The sequence below is a fragment of the Zophobas morio genome, unplaced genomic scaffold (genome assembly GCF_036711695.1).
Source record: "Zophobas morio isolate AGI-343-1 ecotype UQ-CSIRO unplaced genomic scaffold, CSIRO_AGI_Zmor_V1 ptg000008l, whole genome shotgun sequence".
Classification (NCBI taxonomy): domain Eukaryota; kingdom Metazoa; phylum Arthropoda; class Insecta; order Coleoptera; family Tenebrionidae; genus Zophobas; species Zophobas morio.
In genome coordinates this window covers 6,613,770-6,626,492 of record NW_026972113.1, presented here as the reverse complement: position 1 = coordinate 6,626,492, position 12,723 = coordinate 6,613,770, and the positions used below count along the sequence as shown (strand labels likewise).

The following is a 12,723-nucleotide window of genomic DNA, read 5'->3' as shown; positions in this document are numbered from 1 at the left end:
GATTTATGGCGAAATGCACATACACTTTTTAATTCAATTTACAGTGTTCGAAATGATCAATGGAATTAAAAAAACTACAACGCTTCCATTCGGAACATGTACTTTACTAGGATCATTTTATTTAAATGAAAGAGTGCGATGTAATGCTTAAACTTGCCGTCATAAATATATTATGCAACTAATTTAAAAGTACTAAAGTAATTTTAAAAGCACACCTTCGGAATATAAATTCAAACACGAAGAAAACACGTACGTTTAGGCAAGTTTATCCGGATGTTTGCTGAAAGTTTTCACGTTTTCAGGAATTACTACTGAAATAAGTTAGATCCGTGCTGTAATTACACTTCTTGTTACGACTTTCGCCGAAACGATTCTTAATAGTCATTAATTGCCGAGTATTAATTAAAACGTTAGGACGGTTCAAACGTGGCAACGATCCACACTTTGACAATTGATCTCATTAAAGGGGGCCCAAAAAGATAAAAATTAATAGCGACCTCTTTCTCTCATGGGGAAGTTATTTTTCACCAACCTAACTTCCCACTCCAAGTATTGAAAACGAAGGAGAGCATCTATTACACTTATTTCATTTGCTCTTAGTATATTTCAGCTCTTTCATCTCGATCTCTCGAACTTAACTCCTACCAGTCTTTCGGCACTTTCGGATTACCGATTTATCGAATTATCCGGCTCAGCAACGTCAAATTAAGCTCGGTAAGCCGTGTGAACTGTTTTAAGTCGCATTTAGCTGAGTCAGTAATATAAAAATTTGCTAGTTCAGTTTTTTACATAAATTAATCTGACTCAGCGACGTCAAATTACGCCGGGTCAGCAACCTCAAACTTCATAAGATCGTTTCAGTTTGTTGATCAAATTACGCTGGATCAGCTATAACAACTTTCGTCGTTTTTTGGTGCATGCCACAAATTCCCCGTTGTTTGGGCCTTTTGTCTCAATTTCTCGTTTCGCCCGTCGCCGGCCGGTATTTACCTGGCAGGCGCCACTACCTACCGAAATAATTCACTCGGCAGGAGGAAACACGAGGTTATAACTCTGTGAATGCAGTTATTTCCTTTGGAAGTGATCTTCGCCACAAAATTGTGGTTCCGGTTGAACGATTACGTCCTGAGTGGAACATCTGAGGATGTTCAAACATTCCACCACCGACTTCCATTAGGAGCACGGCGCGATAAACTCGCGGCCGTATTCGTATGCACGTGGTCTCCTATTATTAGGGGCTAATTGGATCATTTCGTTTTGTAATTGCAAAACAAACACTGAGAAAAACAGACGCTTTATTGGGAGATACCGTAGCGTTTCATTGTTTTTACACCGTTATCTTTTGGTCAAATATTGGTCTCGCTTGCCAAAAGCCAATTTATTTTTCGTATTAAGGACCAGAGGCGTTTCATCCGGGCAAATAATGGAAGTCCAATTTGATACTTTGCCAGTTTGTGGAAGGTTTGGTGAGTAAACGAGACGAAATTCATTAATAAAGATAACATTGTGTGATTTGGAAAATAAGGGGAGCATGCAAATGCAAAAATAATCGTGTGTACATTATCAGGTTGCGGCAAACAAAAACGCAGGTTATACTTATCAACAGTTTTAAGATCAAAGGCGGAATTAAGCTGAAACAGCGGTATCAAATTAAGCTGACTTATGCCAAAAATAACGCTACCACCTGGACCCTAATTGTACAATTTTTTTATCTAGAAAAACAACAAGATCGCGTCAGATAAAGCGACGCCAATGAACTAGCGTGGAATCCCCTATTATCGAATAGCTAAAATATTCACGCTTTCGAATTCGGTAAAGATGACTGGGGGACTAATAAAGCGGTTAACAATGCTGTTTTTCCGTGAAGAAAACCACGTAAACAGGGGAATCTCGTATCAGATAATGGTAGGCAATTGTGTCGAAGGTCGACCGATTTCCCTCGATCTAACATAACAATATCATTAAAGTTCGATTACGAATTTCAGGAGGTTACAGTTAGAGACATCTCCAAACTGAAACTGTTATAATAATCGAAATGTAATTGTTTATGTATGAACCGTTGCCGAATTACCACAACGATATTGTCGAAAACTTTCACGTTTTGACTGATGGTGTCGCCGGTTTTTCTTCAGTGATATTTCACACTTTCCATTAATCATCCTTTGAACTGTGAGAGATAATGAGGTCGCGCAAATAATGCACTATATTACGCTTTGTCTCGTTAATTTAAATTGGTACATCACGATGAAAAGAATGCAGCGCTTCGAACGGAAATTACGAGATAGAAAAAGTGGATCACGTTTCTAAATAACTAGTGCATAGTATTGGTTTAACACATGGTGTGTAGCTGAAACAAGACCTAAAAACGGAGTACAAACATGATTGCGCTCTAAAAAGGCTATTTTGTTCAAACGCAACGTTTAACGAAGCTTTTGTGTTTTAGGTTACAACCGGGTGATTGTTTTGGATTTTTTACAATGTTCTGCGGCATCTAAAATTCCTACTTTTTTATAAACACAGACCCGCTTTGTCGTAAAAATACTACACGGTTTTTGGTGTCTCTGTACTTCCGCGTTTTCGTTCACTAGTTAAATCAAGTTGAGCTGACTTAGCAGCATCAAGTTAAGCTGAATAAGCTATACATCAACATCTCTCACACTTCCTCCTTAATGTTGCATCTAATTTTATGGTTAAAAGGGTGGATTCCACCCTCCTCTTAGTTCTTAAAGACGGCCGCTATTAAAAATACGCAAGATACGTTTTAGTTTCCGACGAATTTTCGCACAACCCCTTTGAAAATTATAGCCTACGGCGAGCTTTACACAAACCCTCGACAAACCCACTGTCACTTCAATACCACACTACTAAATCAAAGCAAAGCAGGCTTTCTCCATACCGCAAATAAACACATTACTGAACCTTTTACACTCCACCCCGCACGCTTTAGAAGGGTTGAAATAATTATTTCATGTACAGAGAATCTGGATGATCGGTATCACAATCGCTTGCGACGATAATTTAAAGAAACGTTGATAATTTGTGACGTGACGTCATCGAAATTGTGGTGAGGGTAATAGAGACGCGAATAAGTTTACTGGAAACTTTGCGACTTTAAAATTGAATTTTCAATACGCGAGACAGTCAAAGCAAAAACAACAAAACTTCACTAAGTAATTTTTAATTTCGAAAAATAAAAACTACACGAATTGCAACTGCAGGCTACAAAGACAAGAAAGTTCTTTCCAAGTTTTTAAAATGCTAGACGAACAATTTCTCTTCATGTTTTATGAGACAAAGCTAATCTGGAATAAAGCAGCAGTTTTTAATAAAAGACTCACAGTGCAGTGGTTTTAATTTTCAGAAAACAGTTGGTTTTATCACTTATAATCCCGCTTTCATGACCTTTTATTGTCGGAGTACACAGCTAAATAACTGTCTCGGGCACCAGTTTTTCGACTGGGTCTATGTGCGTTTGCTATAATCGATAATTCGGGGTAAAGGAAGTATTAAAAGTGACTCCGGGTTGCGTCGACGTATTTAAATTAGGTGTAATTTCGTGGCAACGATTTTTGCGGTGAGTAACTCGTTAAATGAAGCTTAATTTCATCAGGCAATTACACTTAAGAAGTTGTAATGGTACAACCGCCCTCTAACTATACTAACACAAGTAATAATTCGCAAAAGTACTCCCCATGGTTCGAAGAAGCAGCCTTAACTATTTCCTATTACGAAATTTCTACAGCGTAATTTACGAGTGGAATGTTGATCAAAGTATTGAAACTAACTGAATATTACGAAATAACTCTATAATCCCAGTTTTGCTGTATTTATTCGTTCCGTAGTCAAAAGCGTAAACTTAATACAATAATGCGATTTCAGCCACGACTTCACTTCTTGGAACTTCACCTTACTTTGTGTAATTAAGTTTATAGTCAACTCGTTAGAGGTGGTGGCGGCTCTTTCAATTTATCGAATTTTATGCCTACGTTGTCTTGCATATATGCACTTTGACGGAGATAACGCAGTTACTTAGAGGACTCTAATCCCAGGTTGCTAACTGAAACGTGGAGTGGAGCGAGGGAGGTGGCGAAGGAATTAGACGACCTGTGAACAAATGGTAAAGTGCATACACCGCATTAATTGCAAAGCGGATTTCGTACTGATAACGCTAGAGAAGGAGTGCACAATTAATTGAAGCCGTGCTGGAATATTTCTTGCTTTAAAGTAAGTGCTAAGGCAAATATATCACATTTAGTCGGCGCCTCCACCATTTTCGTAAATTGATTAAGGAAAATCCGCCGGCGCGATATTAACAATCAAACTCGTAAGGAAAAAATTGCCGGGGATTTATCATGGGTTATTAATCGTGACTCGATTTCTTTGTGCTTTAATTGTTCAATCGAACGATTGACTAGTGGTCAAGTTTTCAAGTTAGAGTACATCGAAAAAATATTCAAACTTGATATTTTCAGCAGGATAGAAATTACAGGGCTTTTAGCTATTAAGTGTAAGGTTTGGTGGCGAAGTCTAGAGTTATAATGAAACGAGGGATTAAGAGACGCTTAGTTCCGTGATATATGTACTATTTTTCTGACTAAAAACAACATTGGAAGAAATTAGTTTAAGAATTATTTACATGCTCTAGGGTAGCGTTATAAACAAAACTTTAGTTTTTTTATTATTCTAATATTTTACATTAATTGTAAGTAACTTATTTAAAATCTGAGTTTGACTTTTGCCAAACAAAGAATGACATGTCGAAAAAACAATAGAAAGAACGGACTACTTACTAAATAAGTTTTTTGTGTTTTTATAACAACCAAAGATGCAATTATTTGAGTTGCCGAAAAACGGCTAAAAACGTGTCCAGTACATATATTTCAAATGTAAACTTAGTCATTTCATCATAATAGTAACCACCTAATTTATATATTATTGATACGACTTAGAACACTTATCTTCTTCGTTTCCTTTCTGTCTCCCGTTTCTTCAGTCTCTACTTCTCTCTCCCTCTCCCTCTCTCCTTCTCGTTTTTCTTCTCTGTCACTCACCCATTTATCTCTATCATTCTCCTTTTCGTTTCCGCTGCATTTTCCGTTTCTCTAGCCCTTTTTTTCCACTCGCTGTCTATCACCTCTCCTATAATTTACTCTCCCTTACTTGGCGGTTATTTCCTCGCTGTATCATTTCTCTCTCCTTCACCCCCATTACCTCTACCATGCATATTTTCTTCCTCTCTCCATAACTCTGGTTTTCCCTACCAAATCTCCGTTTCCTCTCCCTTATTCTTCCGCTTCCTCTATCTTTTCCGTTTCACCTTCTCGAAAATTTTTCTTTCGCACTCTCTCTCTTCCTCGCCTATAATTTCCTTCCCCCTCTTCCACATCATTTTTTCCTCTGTATTTCTCTGTCTCTCTCTATCATGTTCTCGTACTCCGTTTCTTTTCTGTCTTTTTCATTTAATCTCTGTTTCTTTCCACTTCTTCTACCTCTCCTATTTCTCCAGTTTCTCTCCTTCTTTTAAATTCATTTTTTTTACTTTTTTTTTCTAATGTTTATTTCCTCATTCATGCCTCACTCATCAGCGGCCTTGTGATCTATCTATTTCACTCTGTCTGTTTCTCATTCCCCCCTTGCCTCTTCCTCTCTTTCACTCTTCTCTCTCCTTCTCTCTGTCCCCCTCTGTCTCCCGTTTTCCCTTCTCTTTCCCTCATCTCGGTTTCTTCTCCCAAACTTCCGTTTCCTCTTTCTTACTCTTTCTTTTCCCCTGTTTCTTTCGTTTTCTTCTCTTGCCTTTTTTTGTACCATATTTCCATTTCCGCTCCCTTACTCTTCTTTTTCATCTATTTTTTCCATTTCCTCCTCTCCCCCATTTTCCCCTTTCTCACAGTTTCCCAATCTTTCCCGTCTCGACTTCTCGAATGTTTTTCTTTCGCATTCTCTTTCTTCCTCGTTTATCATTTCCTTCTCCTTCTTCCACATCATCTTTTCCTATATGTTTCTCTATCTCTCTCTATCTTGTTCTCTTACCTCGTTTCTTTTCTGTCTTTATGATTTTATGGTTTACTTTCTTTTTCTTTTCCACTTCCTTTACCTTTCCTATTTCTCCACTCTCTGCAGTCCCCCTCATTCTCTTTAGTTTTTTTTTACTTTTTTCCTAGTGTTTACGTTCCTGTCGTTTTCGTTTCTTTCTATCGCCTTTTTCTCCCACTTGCGCTCTCTCTTTATTTCTCTCTCTCTCTCCCTCTATAATTGACTCACCCTCACTTCCCTATCACTTCCTCGATTTCTGTCTCGCTCACCTCCGTTTCAGCTACCATGCTTCCAGTTCCTTTCCCTTTTTCTTCCCTTTCCCATAGCTGTTTTTCTCTCTCTCCCTCTCTCTCATTTGTCTCTCACGCTTCCCGTTATCCTACATTTTCCATTTCCCCACTCGATGGTTTTCTCCTCGCTCTCTCTCTTCCTCTTCCTATCATTTCTTTCCTCTGTCTTCCGTAGCATTTTCCCCTTTCCTTTATCATTGCTTTCTTCCCTCCCTCTCTCTCTCATACACTCCTCCTCTCTTACACTCATTCTCTTTTTTTTATTTTTTTTCCCTCGTTTTCCTTTATCTTTCCAATCGTTTTCTCTACCATGTTCCCTTTTCCTCTCCTTTACTCTTCTCTTTCATCTATCTTTTTTCTGTTTCCTCCTTTCACACGTTTTTCCCACTTTCTTTCATTTTCCAATGTTCCCCGATTCATTCTATCGACGGTTTTTTTTTCGCATTCCCTTTCTCCCTCTACCTATCATTTTCTTCCCCCGCATCATCTTTTCCTCTATATTTCTCTTTCTCTCTCTATTCTGTTCTCTTTCTCTTTTTTTCTGTCTTTATTGCTTACTCTCTCTTTCTCTTCCATTTCCTCTACCTCTCCTATTTTTCCACTCTCCGCAGTCTCCCTCTTTCTTTTTACATTACTTTTTACTTTTTTCCGTGATTGCCCTTCTGGGGACCCGAACCGGCAATCACGCCTTCGGTCGCCCTCTCGAACGAACTCGTAAAGCAATATACCCATAGACGCCATGAGCAGATATGGGCGACGTTGAGCAGCTGTCGGCATAGTAGAGCTTGTATGGCGACACCAGACCGTAAGTTGACAAAATTTTATCTCTCACTTTCAAGGGACAAACTGCGTAAACTGGTAGGATTCCTTACGGGACATTACCAGTTTAACAAACATCTACATACGATAGGGGTAGTAACAGACCCAATCTGTCGTGGATGCAATGAAGAAGAGGAAACAGCTGAGCACATTCTTCGTGAGTGTCCAGCCCTAGCCTCCTACAGGGAATCCATACTAGGGGACATCTGGCCTAGTATGGCAAATATCAGGGAGTTTCCACCCTCTGCATTACTCAGGTACATCCAAGCAGTTGGATGGCTTGACGAGTAGAGGAGCGGGAAAACACCCTGATATGGACTTGGGGAAGGTACAATGGGCCCAAAGGCGAGGCCTAAGTGCCGGCTGGCTACGGTCAGCCCCCATAAATTAAGAATCCAGAATCCAGACTTTTTTCCAAGTGTTTACGTCTTTATTCATGCCTCACTCGCTGATTCCAATCTTTGCTTTATCAGCGACATCCTCTCTTTCAGTTCTCTCTCCCTCTTCTCTCTCTCCCATTTTCCCTTTTCTTTCCCTCATCTCCGTTTCTTCTCCCAACCTTCCGTTTTCTTCTCTTACACTTCCGTTTTCTTTATCTTCTCCGTTTCCCTCCTTTCTCCCGTTTCTTCACTCTCTCTTTCTCTCCCCCTCTCGCTCTCCTTTTCATTTCTTCCTCCTCTCTCCCTCTCTAATTTCCTGTTCCTTTATTTCTCTGCGTTTCCTCCTGTTGTCCCTTTCTTTCATGCGCTCTCACTCACTCCTCTCTATAATTTACTCTCCCTTACTTCCCTATCATTTCCTGTCTATATCGTTTCTGTCTCCCTCACTCCCGTTTCCTCTACCATGCACGCTTCCGATTCCTCTTTCTTACTTTTTCTTCTTTTTCTCCTATATTTCCGTTCCCTCCTATCGTCCGTTACTTCTATTTCTTTCCCTCTCCCATTTCCTCTTTCTCTCCTTTATTCATTTTCTTTGTCTCCCACCCTAGTTTTCTCTACCATATTTGCGTTTCCTCTCTCGCCCGTTTTCCGCCTTTCTAACATTTTTCTAATCTTTCCCTTTTCGCCATCTCGAATGTTCCTCTATATTTATCTTTCTCTCTGTGTCCTGTTGTCTTTCCCGTTTCTTTTCTGTCTTTATCGTTGCTCCACTCTCAGTAGTTTCCCTCCGTCTTTTTACATTCTTTTTACTTTTTCGTTATTTTCTCTCGACCATTTCTCCCACTCACATTTTCTCTTCCGCCCTCCCTCTATAATTGACTCACCCTCACTTCCCTATCATTTCCTCTATCTCTCTTTCACATTTTTTTCTCTCTCATTTCCGTCTCCCTCACCTCCGTTTGATCTACCATGCTTCCAGTTCCTCTTTCTTTTCCTCCCCTTTCCCATAGCTCTCTTTTTCTCTCTCATTTGTCTTTCACTCTTCCCGGTACCCTACTTTTTCCATTTCCCCACTCCCTCGTTTTTCCCTGGCTCTTTCTCTTCCCCTTCCTATCATTTCCATTCATTCTCTTTCTTTCTCTCTTTCCCTCCGTTTTCTCTACCTTATTTTCTTTTCCACTCCCTTATTCTGCTCTTTCCCCTATCCTTTCCGTTTCCTAATTTCACCCGTGTTTCCCACTCTCTCTCATTTTCCAATCTTCTCTGTTTCACCCTCTAAAAAGGTTTTCTTTGGCACTCTCTCTCTCCCTCTGTCTATCAATTCATTCCCCCTCTTCCACATCATGTTTACTTCGTTCTCTTTCTCTCTCTCCCTCTTCTTTTTCCGTTTTCTCTTCTCCTTCCCTCACCACCATTTCTTCCGCCAAACTTCCGTTTCCTCTCTCTTATTCTTTCCTTTCCTCTGTCTTTTTCGTTTCCTTCTCTCGCCCTTTTGTCCCACTCGCGCTCTCTCTTTCTCCCTCCCTCTATAATAATTAACTCACCCTCATTATCACTTCCTCGATTTCTCTCTCACATTTCTTTCTCTTTTATTTCTCTCTCCTTCACCTCCGTTTCAGCTACCATGCTTCCAGTTCCTCTCCTTTTTTCTTCCCTTTCCCATAGCTCTCTTTCTCTCTCTCTCTTTCTCTAAATTGTCCCTCACTCTTCCCGTTATCCTACATTTTCCATTTCCACACTCGCTGGTTTTCCCCTCGCTGTCTTTCTTCCTCTTCCTATCATTTCCTTCTTCTGTTTTCCGTAGCATTTTCCGCTTTCCTTTATCATTTTCTTCCTCCCTCCCTCTCTCTCATACACTCCTCCTCTCTTACACTCATTCTCTTTTTTTTTACTTTTTTTCCCTCGTTTTCCTTTATCTTTCCAACGGTTTTCTCTACCATGTTTCTTTCTCCTCTCCTTTACTCTTCTCTTTCATCTATCTTTTTCCTGTTTCCTCCTTTCACCCGTTTTTACCACTTTCTTTCATTTTCCAATGTTCCCCGTTTCATTCTATCGAATGTTTTTTTTTTCTCATTCTCTCTCTCCCTCTGGCTATCATTTTCTTCTCCCGCATTATCTTTTCCTATGTATTTCTCTTTCTCTCTCTATCCTTTCCCGTTTTTTCTGTCTTTACTACTTACTCTCTCTTTCTCTTCCATTTCCTCTATCTCTCCTATTTTTCCACTTTCCGCAGTCTCCCTCTTTCTCTTTACATTTTTTTTAGTTTTTTCCAAGTGTTTACGTCCAATCTTTACCTCATCAACGGATTTGTCATCCATCTGTATCTCACTCTGTCTGTTACCCACTCTCCTATTGCCTCTTCCCCTCTTTCATTCCTGTCTCTCTCTCCCGTTTTCCCTTCCCTTCTCTCATCTTTGTTTCTCCTTCCAAACTTCCGTTTCCTCTCTCTTACTCTTTCCTTTCCCCTGTCTTTTTCGTTATCTTCTCTCGCTCTTTTCTCCCACTCGCGCTTTTTCTCACTCCCTCCCTCTATATTTGGGTCACCCTCATTTCCCTTTTTCTTCCGTTTACCATAGCTCTCTTTATCTCTCTCTCTCACTCTCTCACTCTATCTCTCTCAATTGTCCCTCACTCTTCCCGTTACCCTATTTTTTCCATTTTCCCACTCGCTCATTTTCCCCTCGCTCTCTCTCTCTCTCTTCCTCTTCCTATAATTTCCTCTCTGTGTCTTCCGTATCATTTTCTGCTCGTCTTTATCATTTCCTTTTTCCCTTTCTCTCTCTCATTCACTCTTCCTCTCTTACACTCATTCTTTTCCTTTCTCTCTTTCCCAATCTTTTTTTTTCTCCCCCGTTTTCCTTTCTCTTTCCACCTGTTTTCTCTACCATATTTTCTTATACTCTTTTTTATTCTTCTCTTTCCCCTATCGTTTCCGTTTCCTAATTTCACCCGTTTTTCCCACTTTCTCTCATTTTCCAATCTTCCCCGTTTCACCCTCTCGAATGTTTTTCTTTAGCACTCTCTCTCTCTCCCTCTGTCCATCATTTCCTTCCCCCGCTTCCACATCATCTTGTCATTTTTATTTCTCTTTCTCCCTCTATCCTGTTCTCTTACCCCGTTTTTTTTTTGTCTTTATAGTTTACTTTCTCTTTTTCTTCCATTTCGTCTATGTCTCTTATTTCTCCACTCTCCGCAGTTTCCCTCCTTTTCTTTAAATTATTTTTTTTACTTTTTTTTTTCTAATGTTTCTCATCTAACTGTATCTCAATCAGTCTGTTTCCCACTCCCACATTGTCTCTTCCTCTTTCACTCTTCTCTCTCTTTCTCTTTCTTTCTCTCTCTTCCTCCAAACTTCCGTTTCCTCTCTCTTACTCTTTCCTTTCCCTTGTCTTTTTCGTTTCATTGTGTCGCCTCACTCTCTCTATCTCTATAAGTGGCTCTCCCTCACTTCCCTATCATTTCCTCTATCTCTCTATCTCTCATTTCTCTCTCCTTTAACTCCGTTTCGTATACCATGCTACCGGTTCCTTTTCTTTCCTCTTATCTTTCCTATTGCTCTTTCTCATTTTTCTCTCACTCTTTCCGTTCCCTTACTTTTCCATTTTCTCTGTTTTTCTATTATTTTCCTCTCTTCTTTATTATTTCCTTCATCCCTCTCACGCTCATTTGCTCCTCCTCTCTTTCCCTTTTTCGTTCTCTCTCTCTTTCACTCTCTCCTGTTTTCCCTTCTCTCTCCACCCGTTTCCTCTACCATACTTCCGTTTCCTCTCTGCCAGTGTACAGTTTCTCCTATCTTTTCCAGTCGCCCTCTGGCCCGCTCTCTTTCTCTATCATTTCCTTTCTATCTTTCCCATTTGTTTTCTCCCTTTATCCTTTACTCTCCCTTTCATTTAGATTTCCTCTATCTCTCCAGTTTCCCCCCTCTCTCCAGTTTTTTTCCCTCTCTCTTCGCCCTCTTCTCTTTTTATATTTCTTTTTTTTTATAGTGCTTTCTTTCTCTTTGTCCCGTCACGGGGTTTACCGTCTGTCTATCTGTCCGTCTGTCTGTCTGCCGATTGTCTGTCCCCCGTGTGTCTGCTCGTTCGTCCGTCTGTCAATCTAATGGCCATTTTATAAGAAATGTAATTTCGCTTTTCTAATATAAATTCGTAATTTTAAAATTAGTGGTATGTGGCTAACTCGAGCAGAAATAAGTATAAAAAATCACCCTTTATAATCAACCCTAAATTTAATTACGCTGATTAATTTTTTAACAATAACGACCTTCTGCTCTAACCCTCTCCGCCACTGCGTACGACTAAACTAAAAAACTCTTCAAAACCACCCTAACAAAAATTAAAATCTTCAGCTAATTAAATCAAACAAACAAAGCTGCACCGCCCACATAAATGACTCGTATCGATCCCGCAGCCACAAACTTATTTACTTTGTTTTCATTTGAAATTTTACTGCTGTTCCTTGCATAAAAATGCTTTCTGGTTCGTTGCAAACGCTTTGTGTATTCACGTCTTCCACTACATCGCCCGAGCATAGTGCGGAAAGTATCAGACATCTTTTGATTGTTCTTTCTACCTTTCCTGGAACGATTTCAACTTGAATAAGTGCTAGAGCTACACCGTCAAATATATTACACGAATGTTGACATTTTTATCTCTTTTAATATACGTCACACATTAAGATGCACTCTGGCTGCATCACAAAAACGCAACAAAATACGTGCTTTTCGTGGTATAAACATTCCCGGGGCTAAAATGGAAAACGTTGCACTCATCTGGATGGAAATGAGCGCAGTAAAATGCAAGGGTGCGAAAGGTCGCTTAATAAGCTCGTTGGGCAAATGGCGCCAATTATAACAGTTTTCTAAATTTAGTTACATTGAGAGAAAATAAGAGATTGATTTACATTGGAAGTAATTGGGAGTGTAAATACTCAGTGTAATAATGTTATTTGCGTTGGATTATTTTCGATATTTGATCTATACGCCACGGGATTTAAATAAACATTTCGCGAAAATGGTGGATGCGCCGGGGAAAGTCGAGGGAAACAAAATTGTTTATTAGTCCTAATATATTAACGAACGTTGTTTATTCTCGATAATTATTAAATCTCGCAACAAAAGTGTGTGATCAATAATTAGTAAACAACAAACCTACCCTTCCTGTTGGTTAAAAAAAAATTATTATGTTTAGGGTTATAATACA

At 39.6% G+C, this 12,723-nt stretch overlaps 1 protein-coding gene and 1 long non-coding RNA gene across 2 annotated transcripts; one reads left to right on the top strand and one right to left on the bottom strand.

The window, feature by feature from the left end:
• The first annotated feature begins 6,996 nt into the window (after positions 1–6,996).
• LOC135124774 (uncharacterized) lies at positions 6,997–7,283 on the top strand. The gene is made up of 2 exons (XR_010279831.1): positions 6,997–7,110; positions 7,163–7,283. It is a non-coding gene; the product is annotated as an uncharacterized LOC135124774 (long non-coding RNA).
• Positions 7,284–9,812: 2,529 nt separating this feature from the next.
• LOC135125542 (octapeptide-repeat protein T2-like) lies at positions 9,813–10,262 on the bottom strand. The gene is made up of 2 exons (XM_064051204.1): positions 10,167–10,262; positions 9,813–10,124 (listed from the first exon to the last, which is right to left on the bottom strand). The coding sequence occupies exons 1-2, from the start codon at positions 10,260–10,262 to the stop codon at positions 9,813–9,815; spliced, it is 408 nt and encodes a 135-aa protein (XP_063907274.1).
• Between the last annotated feature and the right edge of the window lie 2,461 nt (positions 10,263–12,723).

Bases quoted from the DNA above. Each gene is read 5' to 3' on its own strand.
- LOC135125542 (XM_064051204.1), bottom strand. From the start codon at position 10,262: ATGATACGGAAGACACAGAGAGGAAATTATAGGAAGAGGAAGAGAGAG. The intron at 10,125-10,166 runs GTAACGGGAAGA...AGATAGAGTGAG, and splicing joins GGGAAAATGGAAAAAATAGG to AGAGTGAGAGAGAGAGATAA.